Source organism: Oryctolagus cuniculus, chromosome 10 (genome assembly GCF_964237555.1).
Source record: "Oryctolagus cuniculus chromosome 10, mOryCun1.1, whole genome shotgun sequence".
NCBI lineage: Eukaryota > Metazoa > Chordata > Mammalia > Lagomorpha > Leporidae > Oryctolagus > Oryctolagus cuniculus.
The window spans coordinates 9,969,408-9,989,660 of NC_091441.1; the positions used below are offsets into that span (position 1 = coordinate 9,969,408).

The 20,253-nt window shown below is 40.2% G+C and overlaps 1 protein-coding gene across 15 annotated transcripts in view; it reads right to left on the reverse strand.

The window, feature by feature from the left end:
- Positions 1–20,253, reverse strand: part of CCDC102B (coiled-coil domain containing 102B) — a 391,238-nt gene that overhangs the window by 278,945 nt on the left and 92,040 nt on the right. For 12 of the 15 annotated variants that reach the window (XM_051851122.2, XM_070050063.1, XM_070050060.1 and 9 more), the window contains 3 exons: positions 18,172–18,774; positions 12,626–12,843; positions 2,627–2,735 (listed from right to left, as the gene is read on the reverse strand). In XM_051851122.2, the coding sequence (XP_051707082.2) occupies positions 2,627–2,735; positions 12,626–12,843; positions 18,172–18,774 (930 nt within the window). The remainder of the gene's footprint in view (positions 1–2,626; positions 2,736–12,625; positions 12,844–18,171; positions 18,775–20,253) is intronic. The other 3 variants (XM_070050066.1, XM_070050061.1, XM_070050067.1) reach the window with 1 other exon arrangement.

The following is a 20,253-nucleotide window of genomic DNA, read 5'->3' on the forward strand; positions in this document are numbered from 1 at the left end:
TTTTTAAAAATTAATATTACACATTCCTTGAGAAGTTGAAAATATTTTTAAAACTAATCTCATACAAATAATTCAAACCATATTTATAACATCTTATTTATAATAACTTTTCATCATCTAAAATAAAAATTCGATTTGGGGGCCAGCATTGTGGTGTAACAGGTGTGGCAGTCACCTGTGACACCAGCATCCCATATGGGTGCCAGTTCATATCCCAGAAGTTCCACTTTTTTTTTATTTGTTTATTTAAAGCAGAGTTGCAGAGAGAGAGAGAGAGAGAGAGAGAGAGAGAGAGAGAGAGAATCTTCTATCCACTGGTTCACTCCCCAAAATGGCTGCAACAGCCAGAGCTGGGCTAAGCCAAAGCCAGGGGCCACAAGCTCCTCTTGGCTCTTCCATGTGGGTGCAGGAGCCTGAGTACTTGACCCATCTTTCTCTGCTTTCCCTGGCACATTAGCAGGGAGCAGGATTGGAAGTGAAGGAGCCAGGACTTGAACCAGTGCCCATATGGGATGCCAGCACTACAGGCAACAGCTTTAACCATTATGCCACAGCACTGGCGACAGCTCCACTTCTGATCTAGTTCCCTACTAATGCCCTGGGAAAAGCAGAAGATGGACCAAGTATTTGAGTAGCTGTCACCCACATGGGAGACCTGGATTAAGCTCCTGGCTCCTAGCTTCAGCATGGTCAGCCTTTGGCATTGCAGCCATCTAGGGAGTGAAGCAGTGGATGGAAGATCTCTTTCTTTCTCCCTCTAACTCTTTCAAAATAAATAAAATCTCTTAAAAAATTAGTTTTCCTTCATTGCCATTCATTATTCAGTTTTGACATTCACTTAACTGAAAAATGCAATCAAAACTTAGGACAAATTTTCTAAAATTTTTAGATTTTTTTTCTGTCTCAAAAATCCTGACAGCATTTTACACAGCAAAAATATTATATATACATACACACATATACATACATTATATATACACATATATACAAGCATATATACATATACAATATGTATGGATCTCTCTCTCTACTGATGGTCATCAAATATAGTTACAATTTATACTGAGTAATGCTATATTTATGTGTTTTCCCCCTTATATCTATACAAATTTATTAGGCAATTTAGAGAGGCACTTTCAGATTTGTCATCAAAAAAACAAAACTTTGAAAGAAGGCATTAAGCATGTTTACATAAACACTGCTTTGGAAACCACCGCAGAAGCATGACTTCCCCAGTTTCCCAGTAAATGCTGAATTACTTGAATGAAAAGGCGTCTTCTGAAACAGAGGAACATCATCAAGTCTGCACTGCACACTAGTGGTGAGAGGTGGTAAATGCAAATAACTTTTTGAAACAAATTTCAGATTTCTATTCTAAATGTTAACTTTTACAGTCATGTTTAGTGTCTATTATCTTATAGAACATACACACATATGTACGCTGTGTTGTGAAACATTTTTTCAGTTTACATTAATTTACTCTGAATGTTCACCTTCAGTCATCATGCTTAGCCATGTACCTATGCATGTATTGTTTGTGTGCATGTAGAAACACATGTGTGTTTCTCACACTTGCTGAATATCAATGTATTTCAAATTCGACTGTCTCTATTTTGGCTCACTAATTTTTTTGCTTTGCTCATTATTTCCCACACACATATTCAGTATAATATTTTGTACACAGAATATGTAGAATACTGTTTAAATAGCAAATATTAATACTTCATTGAAATACGGGAGTTCATGACAACATTTTAATGATGAAAATGCAAAAGTATAAGAGCAAGTAACTTATCCCAAATAGCTATGATGCCAGTATGAAAAGTATCAAAATATACTTAAGACGAACTGATACTTTTATATGTTTTCATAAAAGAAGATAAAATAATTTTGATAGCACAAGGTTCACCCCTCATATGCACTAGAATGAATAATTGTGTCATGTGGTGGATCACTGACCATTTCACTGTTGATACATGACAAAAAAATCATGCTGTTCATTTGAATCCATATAGTCAGAATTTTACAACAGATAAAGGCTAGTATAAAATTGTGTGTGTGTGTGTGTGTGTGTGTGTAATTTAGAACAAGATTTCCTGTAGGCCAGCGCCGCGGCTCACTAGGCTAATCCTCCGCCTTGCGGCGCCGGCACACCGGGTTCTAGTCCCAGTCCGGGCGCAGGATTCTGTCCCGGTTGCCCCTCTTCCAGGCCAGCTCTCTGCTGTGGCCAGGGAGTGCAGTGGAGGATGGCCCAAGTCCTTGGGCCCTGCACCCCATGGGAGACCAGGAGAAGTACCTGGCTCCTGCCATCAGATCAGCACGGTGCGCCTGCCGAAGCGCACCGGCAGCGGCGGCCATTGGAGGGTGAACCAACGGCAAAAGGAAGACCTTTCTCTCTCTCTCTCTCTCTCACTGTCCACTCTGCCTTAAAAAAAAAAAAAAAAAAAAATCCTGTAACCCAAATTTGACTGAGTTCACTACTAAAATATTAATTCAAATATTCTTCTTTGAAGGAAATTCAAGTTTTAATCACCTTTCCTCTGTCTGCTGAGCCTCCTGCTAATAGTTAAATATTCAGAGAATGCCCTGAGCTTCATTTCTTCTTTTACATTATATACCTCCATACCTCTTTCACATTTTTTGGCTTCAATTCTTTCAGTTCTTCATACTTCAGTTTCCATAATGACAATGCTGACTCTAATCGTTCAACTTGTTTTTCCAAAGCTTCACGCATTCTAAATAATTTAAGAAATAAAGAAAACACACTTTCAATTTTAAGATAATTTTGGAAATGTGTACAATGTCCTACTTGTCGATTTTTATATTTGTACATAAGTATGATACAAACATCTGTTGTTAAAATATAAATATTTAATAAAGCTTGGTTTAATTTGTTATTCTGTCATTTAACTTTTCAGTAGACTAAGCATATTTAATTCGACTTTGCCAGTATTGACTCTCAGCCTTTTCTCTTCTATTTTGTGCATTTCTCTGCATTTTTCTCATTCATATTATTTCTTTGACCTTGGGGAATATATGTTTCTAATTTTCACAGGGTTTTACCCATCTTTATATTTTGACTGGATATAGTTGAAGAATCCTTTGAGAAGATATAGCAAAGAACACACTAACAATTTTAAAATTCAATCATTTATGGGGATATATAAACAATTTTTAAAGAGTTTCAATTATGTATTAATAAACAATCTCACTATGGCCTTTTTAAATTAAATCTTGATGTGAATGGAAGGAGAGAAGGAGCGGGAAAGGGGAGGGTTGCGGGTGGGAGGGAAGTTATGGGGGGGGAGAAGCCATTGTAATCCATAAGCTGTACTTTGGAAATTTATATCCATTAAATAAAAGTTAAAAAATAATAAAAAAAACCAATAGAAACTATAAAAAAATAAATTAACTGAAATTAATTTCCCACTTTTTGAACTAGCAACAGAACTGGGATTAAAATATGAGCCTTTAATATCCTAACCAATGCATTTTTTTCTTGGCACATAACATCCATTAGAGTCACTAAAATTCATTGCTTAATTTGCAGGTGTAATTAGCATGTTTCAGCCATTGCAAATGGCCCGTCATTATCTATATGGTAGATTAATTAAATGACTATTCAAAAATATTTTTTTCCTCAACTTCCCTGGACAAAGCTGACTTCCTCACCTTCAGTTCTAGGCTTTGACTACACAACATGAGTGACAGATCACAACTTTGAAAAGAACTTGTGTGTTTGGGCTCTAGCTAATTCTGGTTGTTATATGACACTGAGGGTTTGTGGATGTTGTTAGAACCTCACTGTATTTATAGTTAACTATTACATACACCAGTCTATTTCAGGGATGTTAAATGTCACTAGAAAGAATGTACAAACATATTCACAGAACTAGAAAATAAATGCAGATTCCAAATTGAATTTCATTTACATATTTATAAGAAATGTGATTTTTCCCAGTAGCAATACTATGAAAATAATTCAAGATAATGTTAGACTCTAAATATATTAGTTTCATCCAACTAAATGGATAAGGACCCTATTAAAAAGTTATATAATTATATTTTTCATGAATTAAACCATAAAATTGGAACAGGATATGAAATAATTAGTGAGAGCTTAGTTTAACCTCAGAAGACTCAGGTTGCCAAGAAAAATTCAGCACCATTCATAGGACTCTGGTTTGGAATCCCTTGTTAACAGAGCAAATATATCATATTAAATTAACAAGTAAGAAGATGTAATTTAAAAATCTAGGTCTCATGAACCCTGTCTATGATTATAGCTCCATATTTACATTCTCAGCCAAAATTTCTACGGGATAAGTAAACCTGGCCAGCTGATGACACCCAAGGGGCATGCCAGGGCGTAATTTTTGTCCTTAGTGTCTAAGATGTTAAGTATTACATATGGAAATTACAAGAACACCAAATATTAAAATTTTGAGTTTAATTAGAAAGTATACATAGGGGCTGGTGCTGAGGGTGGGGCCACCGCCTGTGGTGCCAGCATCCCATGTGGGTGCCAGTTCTAGACCCGGCTGCTCCACTTCCGATCCAGCTCTCTGCTATTGCCTGGGAAAGCAGTAGAAGATGGCCCAAGTCCTTGGGCCCCTGCACCCGCAGGGGAGACCCAGAAGAAGCTCCTGGCTTCAGATTGGCACACCTACGGCCATTGCAGGCATCTGGGGAGTGAACCAGTGGATGGAAAATCTCTCTGTCTCTCTGCCTCTGCCTCTCTGTAATTCTGACTTTCAAGTAAACAAATAAACTCTTAAAAAAAAAAGTATACACAGAAACTACTACACACTGAAACACGTTGCATTTCTGATATTTGACCAGGTTTTAAGTTTTGGATGATAACATAAATTAAAATATTTATTGGACATTGACTTAGAATTGTGAGTTAAAAGTGTAATGAAATTGTTAAACTAGCAATTTCCCTGAAATGTTTAAGAATCACCATATTTGGGGCAGGCGCCGCGGCTCAATAGGCTAATCCTCTGCCTTGCGGCGCCAGCACACCAGGTTCTAGTCCTGGTTGGTGCACCTGATTCTGTCCCGGTTGCCCCTCTTCCAGGCCAGCTCTCTGCTGTGGCCCTGGAGTGTAGTGGAGGATGGCCCAAGTGCTTGGGCCCTGCACCCCATGGGAGACCAGGAGAAGCACTTGGCTCCTGGCTCCTGCCTTCAGATAGGCGCAGTGCGCTGGCTGCAGCGTGCCGGCGGCGGCGGCCATTGGAGGGTGAACCAAAGGCAAAAGGAAGACCTTTCTCTCTGTCTCTCTCTCACTGTCCACTCTGCCTGTCAAAAAAAAAAAAAAAAAAAAAAAAAAAAGAATCACCATATTTGAAATTTTAATTAAATTTACATGAGTAGAATCAGAATATTTTTTCAGCAGTTGAAAATTTTAAGCACCAAATGGAATGTTAAATTAATAGAAATAATATTTTCTTTTAATTAACTACATTTGCTTACTGGTATATACATTGATAAATTTCCTTCATTAAATTCTGAAAATTAGTTTTGACAGAAATAGTGACAGACTATAGTTAATAATTTGAAAAAATCTATTTCAAAGCCCATATATTCAAAAGCCCATATATTTTATGAAATCAAATATAAGTGAAAAGTAATCTCAAAACTAAAAGTCAAACTTTCCAGTTCACATTACTATAAAAATGATTTATAAGTACCACAGAATAAATGTTGATCCTCAAAAACACTGTCAAAATTCCTGGAGTAAATATTATTTCAGAGTTTTGTACATAATTTAAGAACATCTCAAATGTTACATTAAACTTTTAATTTCAGATGTGTATATATATTGATATAACCTAAAATATTTTTCTATGCTATATCTAGATCTAGAATGGTCACAACCAGTCCACAAAATAAAAACATAATTCTGCCAAAGCAAATTAAATGAATAATGGTTTTTATTCCTATTTAAGGTAAATTAATAATGCTTTGGAAATAGTGATTTTTATCTCTTTAATTATATGTTTTAAATTAAATAATTGACATACAAGATTTTTAGGAAAGAAAATTTTCTATTTTTATTATGTGTAAAGAGTTACAATTGAGTAAAGACAGTGAGGGAGAAGACAAGCATTTCATAAAAATTTATTGAATGACAGACACCTTGACACTTGAGTATTTTTAGTATGTTCCCATCAAAGAAATTTTATGACTTTTTCAAGCAAGCATCAAGGTCATTGCACATCTAAATTTATGCAGCAGAGGGCACTCCACAATGGAAAGTCAAAATGTTCAGGAAAAACAGAAGTAAAAGTATGTGTTCATTTTGGTGCAAAATGTTTTTTCTTAGTTTGTGGGAAATGCATATTACAAAATCCATGTATGGATTTTTAAAATTATTTTCAACAAAAGAAACTCATTTAAACTACATTTTCCACAAAGTTTTTTAAGTACTCTCATATAAATCCTTAATTTCTTGGCCTAGTCAATCTATTCTATTTTTCAGAGATGTTTTCAAAATAATTTTTTAAAAATTTATTTGAAAATCAGAGTTACAGATAAAAAGAAAGAGACAGAGAGGAAGAGGTCTTCTGTCCCCTGGGTCACTCCCCAGATGCCTGCAATGGCTGGGGATGGGCCAGGCTGAAGTCAGGAGCTCCATCTGAGTCTTCTACATAGGTAGAAAGGGCCCAGGCACTTGGGTCATCCTCTGCTGCTTTTCCTAGGCCATTAGCAGGGAGCTGGGTCAGAAGTAGAACAGCTGGGACATGAACCAGCACCCATATAGGATGCTGGTATCACAGGCAGCAACTTCACCCACCATATCACATTGCCTGCCCTCAAGTCAGTTAGTTCTATCGTTCAATTTATAGTTGAAATGTATACTAGCCAGGCCAGCATTGTGGCACAGGAGCTTAAGCATCCACTTGCGACACCATTATCCCTTATGGGTGCCTGTCTGAGGCCCAGCTGCTCCACTTGCAATCCAGCTCCCTGCTAATGCACCTGGTAAAGCAGCAGAAGATGGCCCAAGTATTTGGTCTCCTGCATCCACATCCATGTGGGAGACCTGGAAGAAGCCCCAGGCTCCTGGCTTCGGCCTGGCCCAGTCCCAGCTGTTGTGGCCATTTGGGGAATCAACCAGTGGATGAAAGATCTATCTCTAACTCTTTCAAATAAACAAAAAATAAATCTTAAAAAAAAAAAAGAAATGCATACTACTGTCATGTTGTTCAAACCACAACAGGATAAAAAGTCTACCACTTGCATTAAAGGATATTCTGTATCTTCTGCACAAATTTTTAAATAATTCAATAAGATGAAGCTCAGCAAAAATATGAGGATACAAGCTTTTTAATTTTATGGAAATATATGATTTTTGCTATAAAATTTTTGATACTTTATTAATTATAATCATCCCATAATAACTGAAGTAAAGTTGGGAATATAGACAGGAAGATGCCTTGAAATATTTGAAAAATTCATTCTCAGAAATAAAAGGTACTAAAACATTAATATCTAGGGATAAATGTGAATCATTTTGGAACTGTAGAAAATATCATCAAAAATATTTAATCAGTATTTTCTGAAAGCATCTATTGATGTCAAAATGTTTCTCCTGAATCAAAATAATTATCTTATAATAGCATGTATATATTCATTTTTATAGCAGTCTAAAATTTAAAGTTAGCATTAAACTGTTGGTAATATATACTTTTAATAAGAAACACATGAGTGTGTGTCAGCTAATGATTGTACTCCCAACCATGACAACTTTCAGCAGCAGGCGTCATATGTAGTTAATTTAATAAGATATGCATTTAAAGAGGACTGTTACGCCCAGAGGATCATGGGACAAAGCCACACTCATGCCAGAGAACTGGTGCTATGAAGAATCCCCACTGCCTGTGGCCTTCCGGTCACCTGCACCCTCTCCTGTTATCAATTATGTGTTCTAAATGCCAAAACAGCCCATCAGAACATTCCATCACATGGTCTTGTTCACTTAAGATCTGACATTGCCAAAGCTCCTCTTCCTAAATGTTTAGGTGCATCTAGCTCCGTAAGAGGATCAGATTTCCTGCAGACATCCCAAATTTTCTACCTGGCAATTTTTATTTGTCATAATATGCAAATCTTATTATATGAGAAGTCTGTTTATATGAGGTAATTATTCATGAGACTGAAAAGTGCTCCAAGTGCAAATGTTTACTCTATTTGACAAGGAGGTTCTAGTAGGGGGCAGAAGTGGAAATGACCCCCTGAGTTTCTTCAACTAATCCCTGTGTATTATCAAGAGAATTTTCCCACTAGATGGGAACATGGGAAAATTATATTTGCATCCCACTCACTGAGATTCCAGGGGGAAGGACTTAGAAGACTATACAGATTTATAGTTAGAATGTACACTACACATCCTTGGGAAACTGTCTTCTGATAGAAAAATAGATTGCAATTGTCTCATGTGGATTGCATGCCAATGCTGATTTATAGGCACATGCACCATGACTCACAATGTCCACACAGTGGTTCCTTAAACAGGAGAGGGAAGACAAGGCCAAATCAGAGGGCCCCTCTCCCCTTATCCCTTGGTCTGTGTTTTATATGTTGAAGTTGCTGAGAACTGGATGATTTACTTACTCTTAGGAGTATTCATTTATTCTAATGAGCATATAAAACATTTATGTTTCTGTGTGTGTTTATGTGTATTAATGAGCATGTGAAGACAGTGTGCCCATATTTTAAAAAGATACCTCGGAATAGAAAATTTGCACCTAGGACAAGGCTGCTTCACGTTATTCGTATTACACTACCTCAGCACAGTGACTTTGTGAATGGCTTCAGGAGATGGTTGTAACACCAAAAGGTTAAATTCCTCACTAAAGACAAACACGGGGATTATAACAACTGAGGCTGGTGTCGTGGCTCACTTGGTTAATCCTCCGCCTGTAGCACCGGTATCCCAAATGGGCACCAGGTTCTAGTCCCAGTTGCTTCTCTTCCAGTCCAGCTCTCTGCTGTGGCCAGGGAGGGCAGTGGAGGATGGGCCAGGTGCTTGGGCCCCTGCACCCGCATGGGAGACCAAGAGGAAGTACCTGGCTCCTGGCTTCGAATCGGTGCAGCACCGGCCATGGCGGCCATTTGGGGAGTGAACCAACAGAAGGAAGCCCTTTCTCTCTGTCTGTCTCTCTCACTATCTGTAACTCTACCTGTCAAATAAAAAAAAAAAAAAAAGAAAAGAAAAGAAAAGAAAAGAAAAGAAAAGAAAAGAAAAGAAAAGAAAAGAAAAGAAAAGAAAAGAAAAGAAAAGAAAAAGAACTCAACTGAGACCCATAGGTCCAGATAGCATTAACGCTAACATATGCATAAGCCTCAAATTTCAATGTGTTCTATTTTCTACTAACATGATTGCTTCTATTAGGAGTTTAAAACGTCTGTCCTCAGGAGCCGGCACTGTGGTGTAGTGGGTTAAAGCCCAGGCCTGCAGCGCTAGCATCCCATACGGGTGTTGGTTCAATCCCAGCTGCCCCACTTCCAATCCAGCTCTCTGCTAATGCACCTGGGAAAGCAGCAGAGGACGACCCAAGTGCTTGGGTCCCTGCATCCACATGGAAGGCCGAGAAGTTCCTGGCTCCTATTGTGGCCATGGAAGACCTCCCACCCCCTTTCAAATAAATTAAATAAATCTTGAAAAAAAAAGTCTATCCTCCATATTCATGGGATCCACACCACAGACTCAACCAAGCAGCAATCAAAAACACTCAGGAAAAGAAAATTATCTATACTAATCATTTCCTTAAAAATGCAATACAACAGCTATTTTCACAGCATCTGCATTGAAGTAATCTAGAGTTGGCTTTAAGTATGGGGGGGTGCATGTAGGATATATGCAAATCCTATGTTATTTTATATACAGTAAGAGACTTGAGCACTTGCAGGTCTTGGTATCAGTGGGGAGTCCTCGAGACAGCCCCCAGAGATACCCAGGGTATTATTCTGATGACAGAATAAGGATTTTGTACATAGATGCTTGTATTGTCACACTCTATTAATAGGTAAAATATTAAAGACCTGAAAAAGGCAATTACTGGCACTTCCACATTTCAGAGGGCCTAATGGAAACCCCTGGCAGACAGAAGACGGTGCACAGTATTTGTGAATGACTTGTACATGTGCTCAGCACTATTTCAGTCCATTTAAACTAGAAGATTGAAATCATTATAACATGTGCTTAAATTTAAACGACTTCAAATAATTCATATAAAATTAAAAGTTTGTATTGCATTGCAGAAAAAAATTGTAAATCCATGCATAATTTTTATAAATATTTTCCACAAACATTTTGAAGACTTTGTGTACACAGTACACTGTGTGTGTGTACAGAGAGAGAGAGAGTCTTGTAGTTGAAGACATAAAAAACCATTATGTTTAGATTTGGGGACCACATTTTAAAGTGAATCAAATATTCTACACCATGCTGATAATTTTTAAGCTGATTGCAAAGACACAAAAAGAAACACTGACTATTTTGTATTAGCTTCTTTCCCAGAAATGATCTGTGTGTGATCCTTAGAAGAATTCTGTGAAGGAGGCCAGGAGAGACATTTTGCAAAGGTGGCTCCCATAATGACCACATCCTATATGCTCTGATTATAAAGTGATTTTGACGTCTTCTTTGACCTGAGTCAACCTTTGAGATTGCCTCCACCAATAAGTGTATTAGAAGCAATATCACCAATCTTTAAAAAGATTTTTGAACTTTTATGTTCATTTCATTTGAAAGGCAGAGAGACAGAGACAGAAAATTTTCATCTGCTGGTTCACTCCCCCTCCAAAGGCTCACCACAGCCAGGACAGGGCAAGGCTTGAAGCCAGGAGCCTGGAATTCAATGATTCCCCTTTGTGGTTGGCCATCACTTTCTGCCTCTCACGGTGTACATTACAGGAAGTCGGCATGGAACTTGAGCCTAGGTATTCTGGTAGGAGATACAGGCACCCCAAGTGACATCCTAACCACAGTGCCAAACACCAAGGCTGCTATGGGATTTTTGAGGAGAGGTCATTAAAATGCTATAAATTTCTGTATAGTTTTAAGTCATTCACATGAACCTTAGGCAATTCATGTGGAGAAGCCAAGCATTCATGGGGATAAGACCATTCAGGCATTCCAACTGAGAGCCCAGGAGAGAATCAGAATCTATCAGGCATGTGATTGGGTAAAACATCAGGTATTGCAGCTCCCAACCTTCCAGTCACCACTGCCTGTGAATCATCCAAGCTCAACCTTCATGGGAGAGATAGGCACCATGCAAAGCCATGACTAATCTACAGAATATATCTTGGTTTAAGAACAATTGTTCAGGAACGTATTACAAAACAATGGATAACCGAAAGACAACATCACTCGCGGCTCAATAGGCTAATCCTCCACCTAGCGGCACCGGCACACCGGGTTCTAGTCCCGGTCGGGGCGCCAGATTCTGTCCCAGTCGCTCCTCTTCCTGTCCAGCTCTTTGCTGTGGCCCGGGAAGGCAGTGGAGGATGGCCCAAGTGCTTGGGCCCTGCACCCACATGGGAGACCAGGAGAAACACCTGGCTCCTGCCTTAGGATCAGCACGGTGCGCCGGCCACAGCGCGCCAGCCGTGGCAGCCATTGGAGGGTGAACCAATGGCAAAAAAGGAAGACCTTTCTCTCTGTCTCTCTCTCTCTCACTATCCACTCTGCCTGTCAAAAAAAAAAAAAAAAAAAAAAAAGATAACATCACTGTCCCTGCTGTCATTTAAACCTTTTAAAATTATTTTCTATTGATTTGAAAGGCAGAGTTACAGAAAGAGAGGGAGAGACAGAGAGAGAGGTCTTCCACCCACTGGTTCACTCCCCAAATGGTTGCAACTGCGAAGGCTGGGCCAGGCGGAAGCCAGGAGCCAGGAGCTTCACCCAGGTCTCCCATGTGGGTGCAGGGGCCCAAGCACTTGGGCCATCCTCTGCTGCTTTCCCAGGAGCATTATCAGGAAGCTGGATCAGAAGTGAAATAGCCAGGACTTGAACTGATGCCCTATATAAGCTGCCAGCATTGCAGGCAGTATCTTCATCCACTATACCACAACATTGCCCCACTGCCCCTATTCTTACAAAAGGGACAGCAGTCCAGTTATGATATAGCAAAAATATAGCCAAAGCAAATGAATAACCAGGTCACTTAATCACAAGCCTAGTGCTCTTTCCCTATATACCATGACGCTCAATGTGTAAAAAATCTTGTTCAGCAATGAGTGCCTTGCAAAATTGTGATTTGTCTGTTACTTATGGTAACATTCATTATTTTATTGAATCACTGAAGTCCAAAGCTGCTGTAAAAACTAGATATACACTAGATATTTTAATCATATATTAAGAATTCAAATAGTTAAAAGTGAATCTCAAAGATGATAATGTGCTTATAATAAGTCAATTTGAAAGAATAAAAGAAAATCTCTAAATTACTTTTCAAAATTCAAAATGATACACAAAATTCATTTTTTGAATCTTAGAAAGTAATAGATAAACATGAGAAAATACATTACCCAGCAACCAGTTGATCAGACTTACCAATTTTAAGAAGTTTGAAATCAGACTTGGTTAAGGAAGACAATGCTTAGAACTTACTCTCTTTCTTTCCAAAGGATTTTCTGGAAGTCATCCAAATGCACCTGCAAAGTTGACACGTCAGTTACGTCATTCTCCAAAGGCAGATTTATAGCTGGTAGTCTTAGCTCAGGTTTCATTGCACAATTTCCAGAACCACATTTCTTAAATAAATCAGGACTATCTAGATTGGATTTCATCTCCTCATTTAATCTTAGTGGATCAATAATGACATCTTCCTGGGGGGAAAAAAAGCATAAAACAGTTGTTATTGTTGAATGTTTAACTCTTTCAGAGAAAAATAATAAATAATAAATGCAGTATCAAATGGAAATAAATGTTATGATATAGTGTCAAATCCATTCATTTCACTATCATTCTGTAAGATTATTTTGATACAGTCAAACTGACTTGCCTTCTTTTTCTTTATTTTCCCCCACTGTTTTTTATTACTTTTTTTATAATTTTATTTAAGGACTTGCCTTCTTTTACAAACTTAAATTTCTATGTTCAACCTTACTATAGTAAAATACATTTCTCAAAACTTCTACTCTTTTAGTTTGTTTTAATTTAATATTTCATAATTATAGCTTAAAATAACTCAGCATAAACTTTAACTGCTTTAAAAAGTTTTTGAGTTGACAAATCTCTTCAAGGTTTCCTTTTCACAAAACACTTGAGAGTTACAAAGAAAAGCCAACTGGTTGTTTTTAACATTTTTGGGATGAAAGAGTAGAAAGAATTTTCAGAAAGCTCTTGAATATTTTAATAGGTATGTTTATTGACATTTTGTTCACTAGTCAAATCTCAAGTAGAATTGATTGGGACATATTAATAAATGAGTGCCAATTATCAGAATAGCACACGGTGCCAAAAATCGTATCATTACAATATTTCACTGAACTGATTCTGTACATATGTGCCTAAAATTAAATTTGCCATGAGTTATGGGTTTTAAATTAAATAAATCCAAGCTCAAATAAAATCAATGATATTTAATTTTTAATATTTTATTCTTAAAGTACTATGTGTCCGGGACGGCACTGTGGAGTAGCAGGTGAAGCTGCGTCTGCAGTGCTGGCATCCCATACAGGCGCCACTTAAAAGTCCCAGCTGCTCCATTTCCAACCCACCTCTCTGCTATGGGAAAGCAGCAGAAGTTGGCCCAAGTCCTCGGACCCCTGAACCTAGAAGCTCCTGGCTCCTGGCTTCAGATCGGCCCAGCTCCGGCCATTACAACCATTTGGATAGTGAACCAACAGATGGAAGACTTCTCTCTCTCTGCCTCTGCCTTTCAAAGAAATAAATAAATCATCATATAAAATATTTTTGAAAGTACTATGTGCCCCAGTCCTTATGTAGGCCAGTGGATGGGAGTGCTCTCTGTTTGCTTTCTGACTCTCATATAAAAAAAATTAAAACTACCATTTCTATGCCAGGTTACCTAGCTTTATTTATTTCTTAATTCTTTTAAGAATATTGTAGCTACATATATCATGTTGAAAAGTAATAAAATCAGATGTGTGTCCCTGAATACAGTAGTAGGACAAATGACATATACCCTGGAATCTTTCTCACTGGCCTAGTGTTAGCATAAAACTGATCAAAATGAAAACAGCTGATTGAGGCTTCTTCTATCACAAATATGAATTTACCTACAATCAAGAGTAATTTTACCTGTTTTCCAAAATAAAGAAACTTTTAATAAGTACCTACTATGTATGATTAGTTCTTTTTTTAAGATTTATTTATTTATTTGAAAGTCAGAGTTACACAGAGAGAGGAGAGGCAAGAGAGAGAGAGAGAGAGAGAAGACAGAGAGGGGTCTTCCATCTGCTGGTTCACTCCCCAAGTAGCCGCAATGGCTGGAGCCACGCCAATCCGAAGCCAAGAGTTTCTGTTGGGTCTCCCATGTGGGTGCATGGGCCCAAGGATTTGGGCCATCATATACTGCTTTCTTTTTTTTTTTTTTTTTTTTTTTTTTTTTTTTGACAGGCAGAGTGGACAGTGAGAGAGAGAGACAGAGAGAGAAAGGTCTTCCTTTGCCGTTGGATCACCCTCCAATGGCCGCCGCTGCAGCCGGCGCACCACGCTGATCCGATGGCAGGAGCCAGGATCCAGGTGCTTTTCCTGGTCTCCCATGGGGTGCAGGGCCCAAGCACCTGGGCCATCCTCCACTAAACTCCCTGGCCATAGCAGAGAGCTGGCCTGGAAGAGGGGCAACCGGGACAGAATCCGGCGCCCCAACCGGGACTAGAACCCGGTGTGCTGGCGCCGCAAGGTGGAGGATTAGCCTATTGAGCCACGGCGCCGGCATCATATACTGCTTTCCCACGCCATAGCAGAGAGCTGGATCGGAAGTGGAGCACCCAGGACTCAAACCTGTGCCCATATGGGATGCCAACGCTTCAGGCCAGGGCGTTAACCCGCTGCGTCACAGTGCCAGCCCCTGATTAGTTCTTAACAGTGGTGACACAGAGATACTGTAATGAAACCTCAAAATACTGTGAATGTCTCAACATAATACATTTGAAGAGAAACCTTCATTTTCAAATGCAAAGCCTGGTTCATTCATATAATTCATTGTAATAACCAAGAATTAGTTTATGGATTCAAGGAACATTGTACTAGCTATGTCTCTAATTCAAATACTCAGATATGCCATGACACAACTAAATTTTAAGAATACATACTGTCGGCTGGTGCTGCGGCTCAATAGGCTAATCCTCCGCCTGCGGCTCCGGCACTCCACATTCTAGTCCTGGTCGGGGCGCCAGATTCTGTCCCGGTTGCTCCTCTTCCAGGCCAGCTCTCTGCTGTGGCCCAGGAGTGCAGTGGAGGATGGCCCAGGTTCTTGGGCCCTGTACCTGCATGGGAGACCAGGAGAAGCACCTGGCTCCTGGCTTCAGATCAGCGCAGTGCGCCGGCCGGCCGCAGTGGCCATTTGGGGGGTGAACCAACGGCAAAAGGAAGACCTTTCTCTCTGTCTCTCTCTCTCTCACTGTCCACTCTGCCTGACAGGAAAAAAAAAAAAAATACATACTGTCTCTCCAGAGACATATTCAAAGGTACTAATGACTTAGATTGTCATACTAAAAAAAATCTATAGGAAAAAAATGTCAGTAGACTAAATACACAAAAGGAATTGCATTATTACAGCCTTTTAAAAATTTTCATTGATAATGGAATCTAGATTATACCTACCTGAAGTTCCACACTTCATGGAAAGGCTTAAGATTTTAGATAGAATTGTAGAGATGCCATCTAATACATAATATGTTTTTAGAGATGGAATTTAGTAGGAAGAAATAACAATGTAAAATGAGTTCCATAAGTTCTCCAAAGTTCCATGGGGTTCCTTACCAGGTTAAACATGAGGAGGGGAGATTCCTGGATAAAGAATGTATAAATGGCTAGATTAAATGAAACTTTCTAAGTTTATTTTGTGCAAAATTCTCAGAAAAGTCAAGCTCAAAGTATACTAAATAAGTCTAAGAGTGACTATGCAAAGCATTTCCTGGTTCCCATTTTACAAGGAGTTAATCGTGAGACCAGAGTTCCAAACCCTGGGAAATATTCAAACTATCCTATGAGTCATTTGTTACTATTGACATAAGTGGACAGAGACCTCTTCAAGTATTTCCTTTTCACATGACAATATGCTGGATTAAATTCTGTTAGAAGTATTAGTCAAGTCACGGATATGTGCTGAATTGTGTTCTCTCAAAATCCGTATATTGATATCCTAACCTTTATTATCTATGAATGTAACTATTTGAGAAAAGTCCTTTAAAGGGTTGATACAAAAGAGTCATTGGGTGGCCCTAATGATGGGATATGTACAGGCAAAGGAAATCTGTACACACAGACACAGGAAAGAGATGTGAGATCACAGGGATTAAATGACTATCAGCCAAGAAGAGACTCAGAAGAATCCAACCCTGACGCCTGGTGTTCAGATTTGATCCTCTAAAACTGTGAATACAGGGCATCACTGTGGCATAGCAGGTTAAGCTGCCACCTGCAACATCAGCATCCTACAGGGGTACTGATTCAAGTCCCAGCTGCTCCACTTCTGATACAGCTCCCTGCTAATGCACCTCGGAAAGCAGAAGAAGGCCCAAATCCTTGGGCCCCTGCACCCATGTGGGAGGCCCAGAAAAAAACTCTTGGCTCTGGAATGGCCCAGCTCTGGTCTTCTCTGGCCACTGGAGACTGAACCAGATAGAAGAATTTCTCTACCTCTGCCTCTTGGAAACTCTAACTTTCATGTAAATAAATCAATCTTTAAAAAAAAAAAAAAAAAAAAAAAAAAAAACCTGAATACCCACATTTCTGATGCTAAGACCACCCAGGAGCTGGTACTTTTTTTTTTTTTAACCTAGAAACCTTTTACTTAAAGTGTACAAACTTCACATATTTCACGTCTCAAATTTAGGAATTTAGGGATTATTCCACCCTACCCTTCCTTCCACCACTCTTCCTCTCTCCCACACTTCCACTTTTCTTCCTTCTCCCTCTTCTATTCTCACTCTTTTTACTAAGATCTATTTTCAGTTAACTTTATGCTCATAAGATTAACCCTACACTAAGAGGTCAACAAATAGTTACGAAGAAAAAAAAATCATTCCTCACAACTGCCCTAGCAAGCGAACACGGTAACCAATGCCTCGTCACCTCCCCTTTCTCATCACTATGGAAGGCCTTCAAAAATGCAGGTATCCCCTGGTTCCTCAGAGCAACTTTTTTTTTTAAAGATTGTATTTATTTGAGAGGCAGAGTTACAGGCAGTGAGAGGGAGAGAGAGGTCTTCTGTACGCTAGTTCACCCCCAAATGGCCGCAATGTTGGGACCTGTGCCGATGGGAAGCCAGGAGCCAGGTGCTTCTTCCGGGTCTCCCACGCGGGTGCAGGGGCCCAAGGACTTGGGCCATCATCTACTGCTATCCCAGGCCATTGCAGAGAGCTGGATCAAGGACTTGGACCATCCTCCACTGCTTTCCCAGGCCATTGCAGAGAGCTGGATCAAGGACTTGGGCCATCATCTACTGCTATCCCAGGCCACAGCAGAGAGCTGGATCAAGGACTTGGGGCATCATCTACTGCTATCCCAGGCCATTGCAGAGAGCTCGATCAAGGACTTGGGCCATCATCTACTGCTATCCCAGGTAACAGCAGAGAGCTGGATCAAGGACTTGGGCCATCATCTACTGCTATCCCAGGCCACAGCAGAGAGCTGGATCAAGGACTTGGGCCATCATCTACTGCTATCCCAGGCCATAGCAGAGAGCTCGATCAAGGACTTGGGCCATCATCTACTGCTATCCCAGGTAACAGCAGAGAGCTGGATCAAGGACTTGGGCCATCATCTACTGCTATCCCAGGCCATTGCAGAGAGCTGGATCAAGGACTTGGGCCATCATCTACTGCTATCCCAGGCCACAGCAGAGAGCTGGATGGGAAGAGGGGCCGCCGGGACTCGAACCGGCATTCACACGGGAATCCGGCGCTTCAGGGGAGGATTAACCCACCACGCCACCGGCGCCGGGCCCAGGAGGACCTTCTCACCCGACTGCCCACGGTCTCCCGGGTCCGGCGCTGTCCTCTCAGCAGGCGCTCCCCCACACGCTCACACGTTTGGGAAGCGACTTCAGGTTCATCTCCGTGTTCCCGGGACGCCAGAGGAGCGAGGGGAGCGGGGGCGGCCGGGGGCTGCTTCTGAGGGGCCGCGCCCTGTCTCTTCCGCAGCTCGCTCAGCTCCTTCACCGTCAGCTCCAGTCTCATTCTGAGCTGCCGTCCTTCCTCCCTGGCGCTGTTCCGCTCCGCGCGAACCTTGCTCCATTTCTCTCTCCAGGTGGCCGTGCAGTCTGACCACCAGCGCATGGTCTTCTCCATCTGGGCAGCCCTGGCCTTGACTTCCTCCAGCTCCCGCAGGCGCAGTTCCGCGCACACGTCCCACTCGTTGGGGTGCAGTGGATGCGCGCAGAAACGGTGGGGGGCCTGAGGCTGCAGCCCCTGGAGAGGCGGGCAGGGCGTCCACGTGTCCCTGGGGGGCGAGGCAGGGGCTGACGGGTCACAGCGGGATTGAATCGATGACTGCTGCATCCGAAAGATTTGTGTTTCCTCAATTAGTCGATGAATAGACTCTAAATTCATGTTTATGTTTAAGGCCTAGGATAAAACAGAGGACAAAATTACACGTTTGAATTTTCCTTACAATTGTAAGAGCATTGAAATACATTAAAATAAAAAAAAATCTGATGTAAACAATGCATCTTTCAATTGTGCATATTTTTTTTTCTGTTGTAACTAAAGATTTAGAAGAATCTATTCCTCTAATAGCAAATTAACAAAAAAAATCAATCTCTCATATTAAATTTTGCTGAACAAATAACTATATAAAGATGCAATTGAGAAAATATCAAATTCTATTCGAGTTATATCTTTTGTAACATTTCTTCTTACAAAACAAAATTATAGCATTTATTACCAGTTAACTGTACAACAGTCCCATTTTCCTCTGCAACTAATCTCAGATTTGTTCAGGTAGAATGCAAACTCTAAGGGCATCTAGGAGAATCCCATTCCCAGAGGCTAAATCATGAATAATCTACACTTTGCTTGATGGACTCCATGTCAACAACTATATGATAATCTCAAAACAAATGCATGATCTGGATCAGGCTAAAGAAAGGCAAGGTTTACTTGGGAGAACATTAGAATGAAAAACCCTCTTTCCTCAATTTCTTTTTCCTGCCTAAACAAGGACATGGCTCTGGGAGAAGGTGATTGTCATAACTATTTAATAATATTTAAAATGGTAGAAAAGGGGCCAGCACTGCAGTGTATCATGTAAGCCCCTGCCTGCAGTGCCAGCCTCCCCTAGGGGTGCCGGCTCAAGTCCTGGCTTCGGATCCAGCTCCTTGCTAATGCACACTGGAAAAGCAGCAAAAGATGGCCCAAGTGCTTGGGCTCCTGCACCCATGTGGGAGACCCTGAAGAAGCTCCTGGCTCCTGGCCTTGGCTCTGCCCAGCTCAGGCCATTGTGGCCATTTGGGAAGTGAACCAGTGATTGGAGACTCGCTCTCTCTAACGCTGATTCTAATTTATTTATCTTATAAATAAATCTTAAGTTGGAACATCAAGATGAAAGCAGTCATAACAAGCTAGCTCTCGCGTGGTGTCTATGCCATGTGGAAGCATGTGAAAGGGGTTATCCATATTTATTAGAGCCACAATGGTTAGGTTTTCCGTTACTTATAGTCAAAGCCACATCTGATTCTCAAATTAATTTCCTACATGGTTAAAATCTTATGAACTGCAAAAATAAGTTGTTATAAATGAGGCATGATCCTTGTCCTCAAAAACTTTAGTAGATAAAGCATACACAAGTTTAAAAATCCATAGTTTACACTATAAAAGGTATATTTACTGAATCTCTTTATGTATTTAAAGTCATTCTCAGATTCTTAGGGTATCTTAGGGTATGTTGGGGTGATCTAAGGAGTACTGCTAAAGGTGAAATGGGCCATCTAGAAACGCGGCACCTTCACCATAGAGATAACACTGAGCAGTCTTAGCTTTTTCAAAGCCTTGTAGAGAAATTAAAATCAGCTTTCATTATAAATACCAAAGCACAAATATATGAAT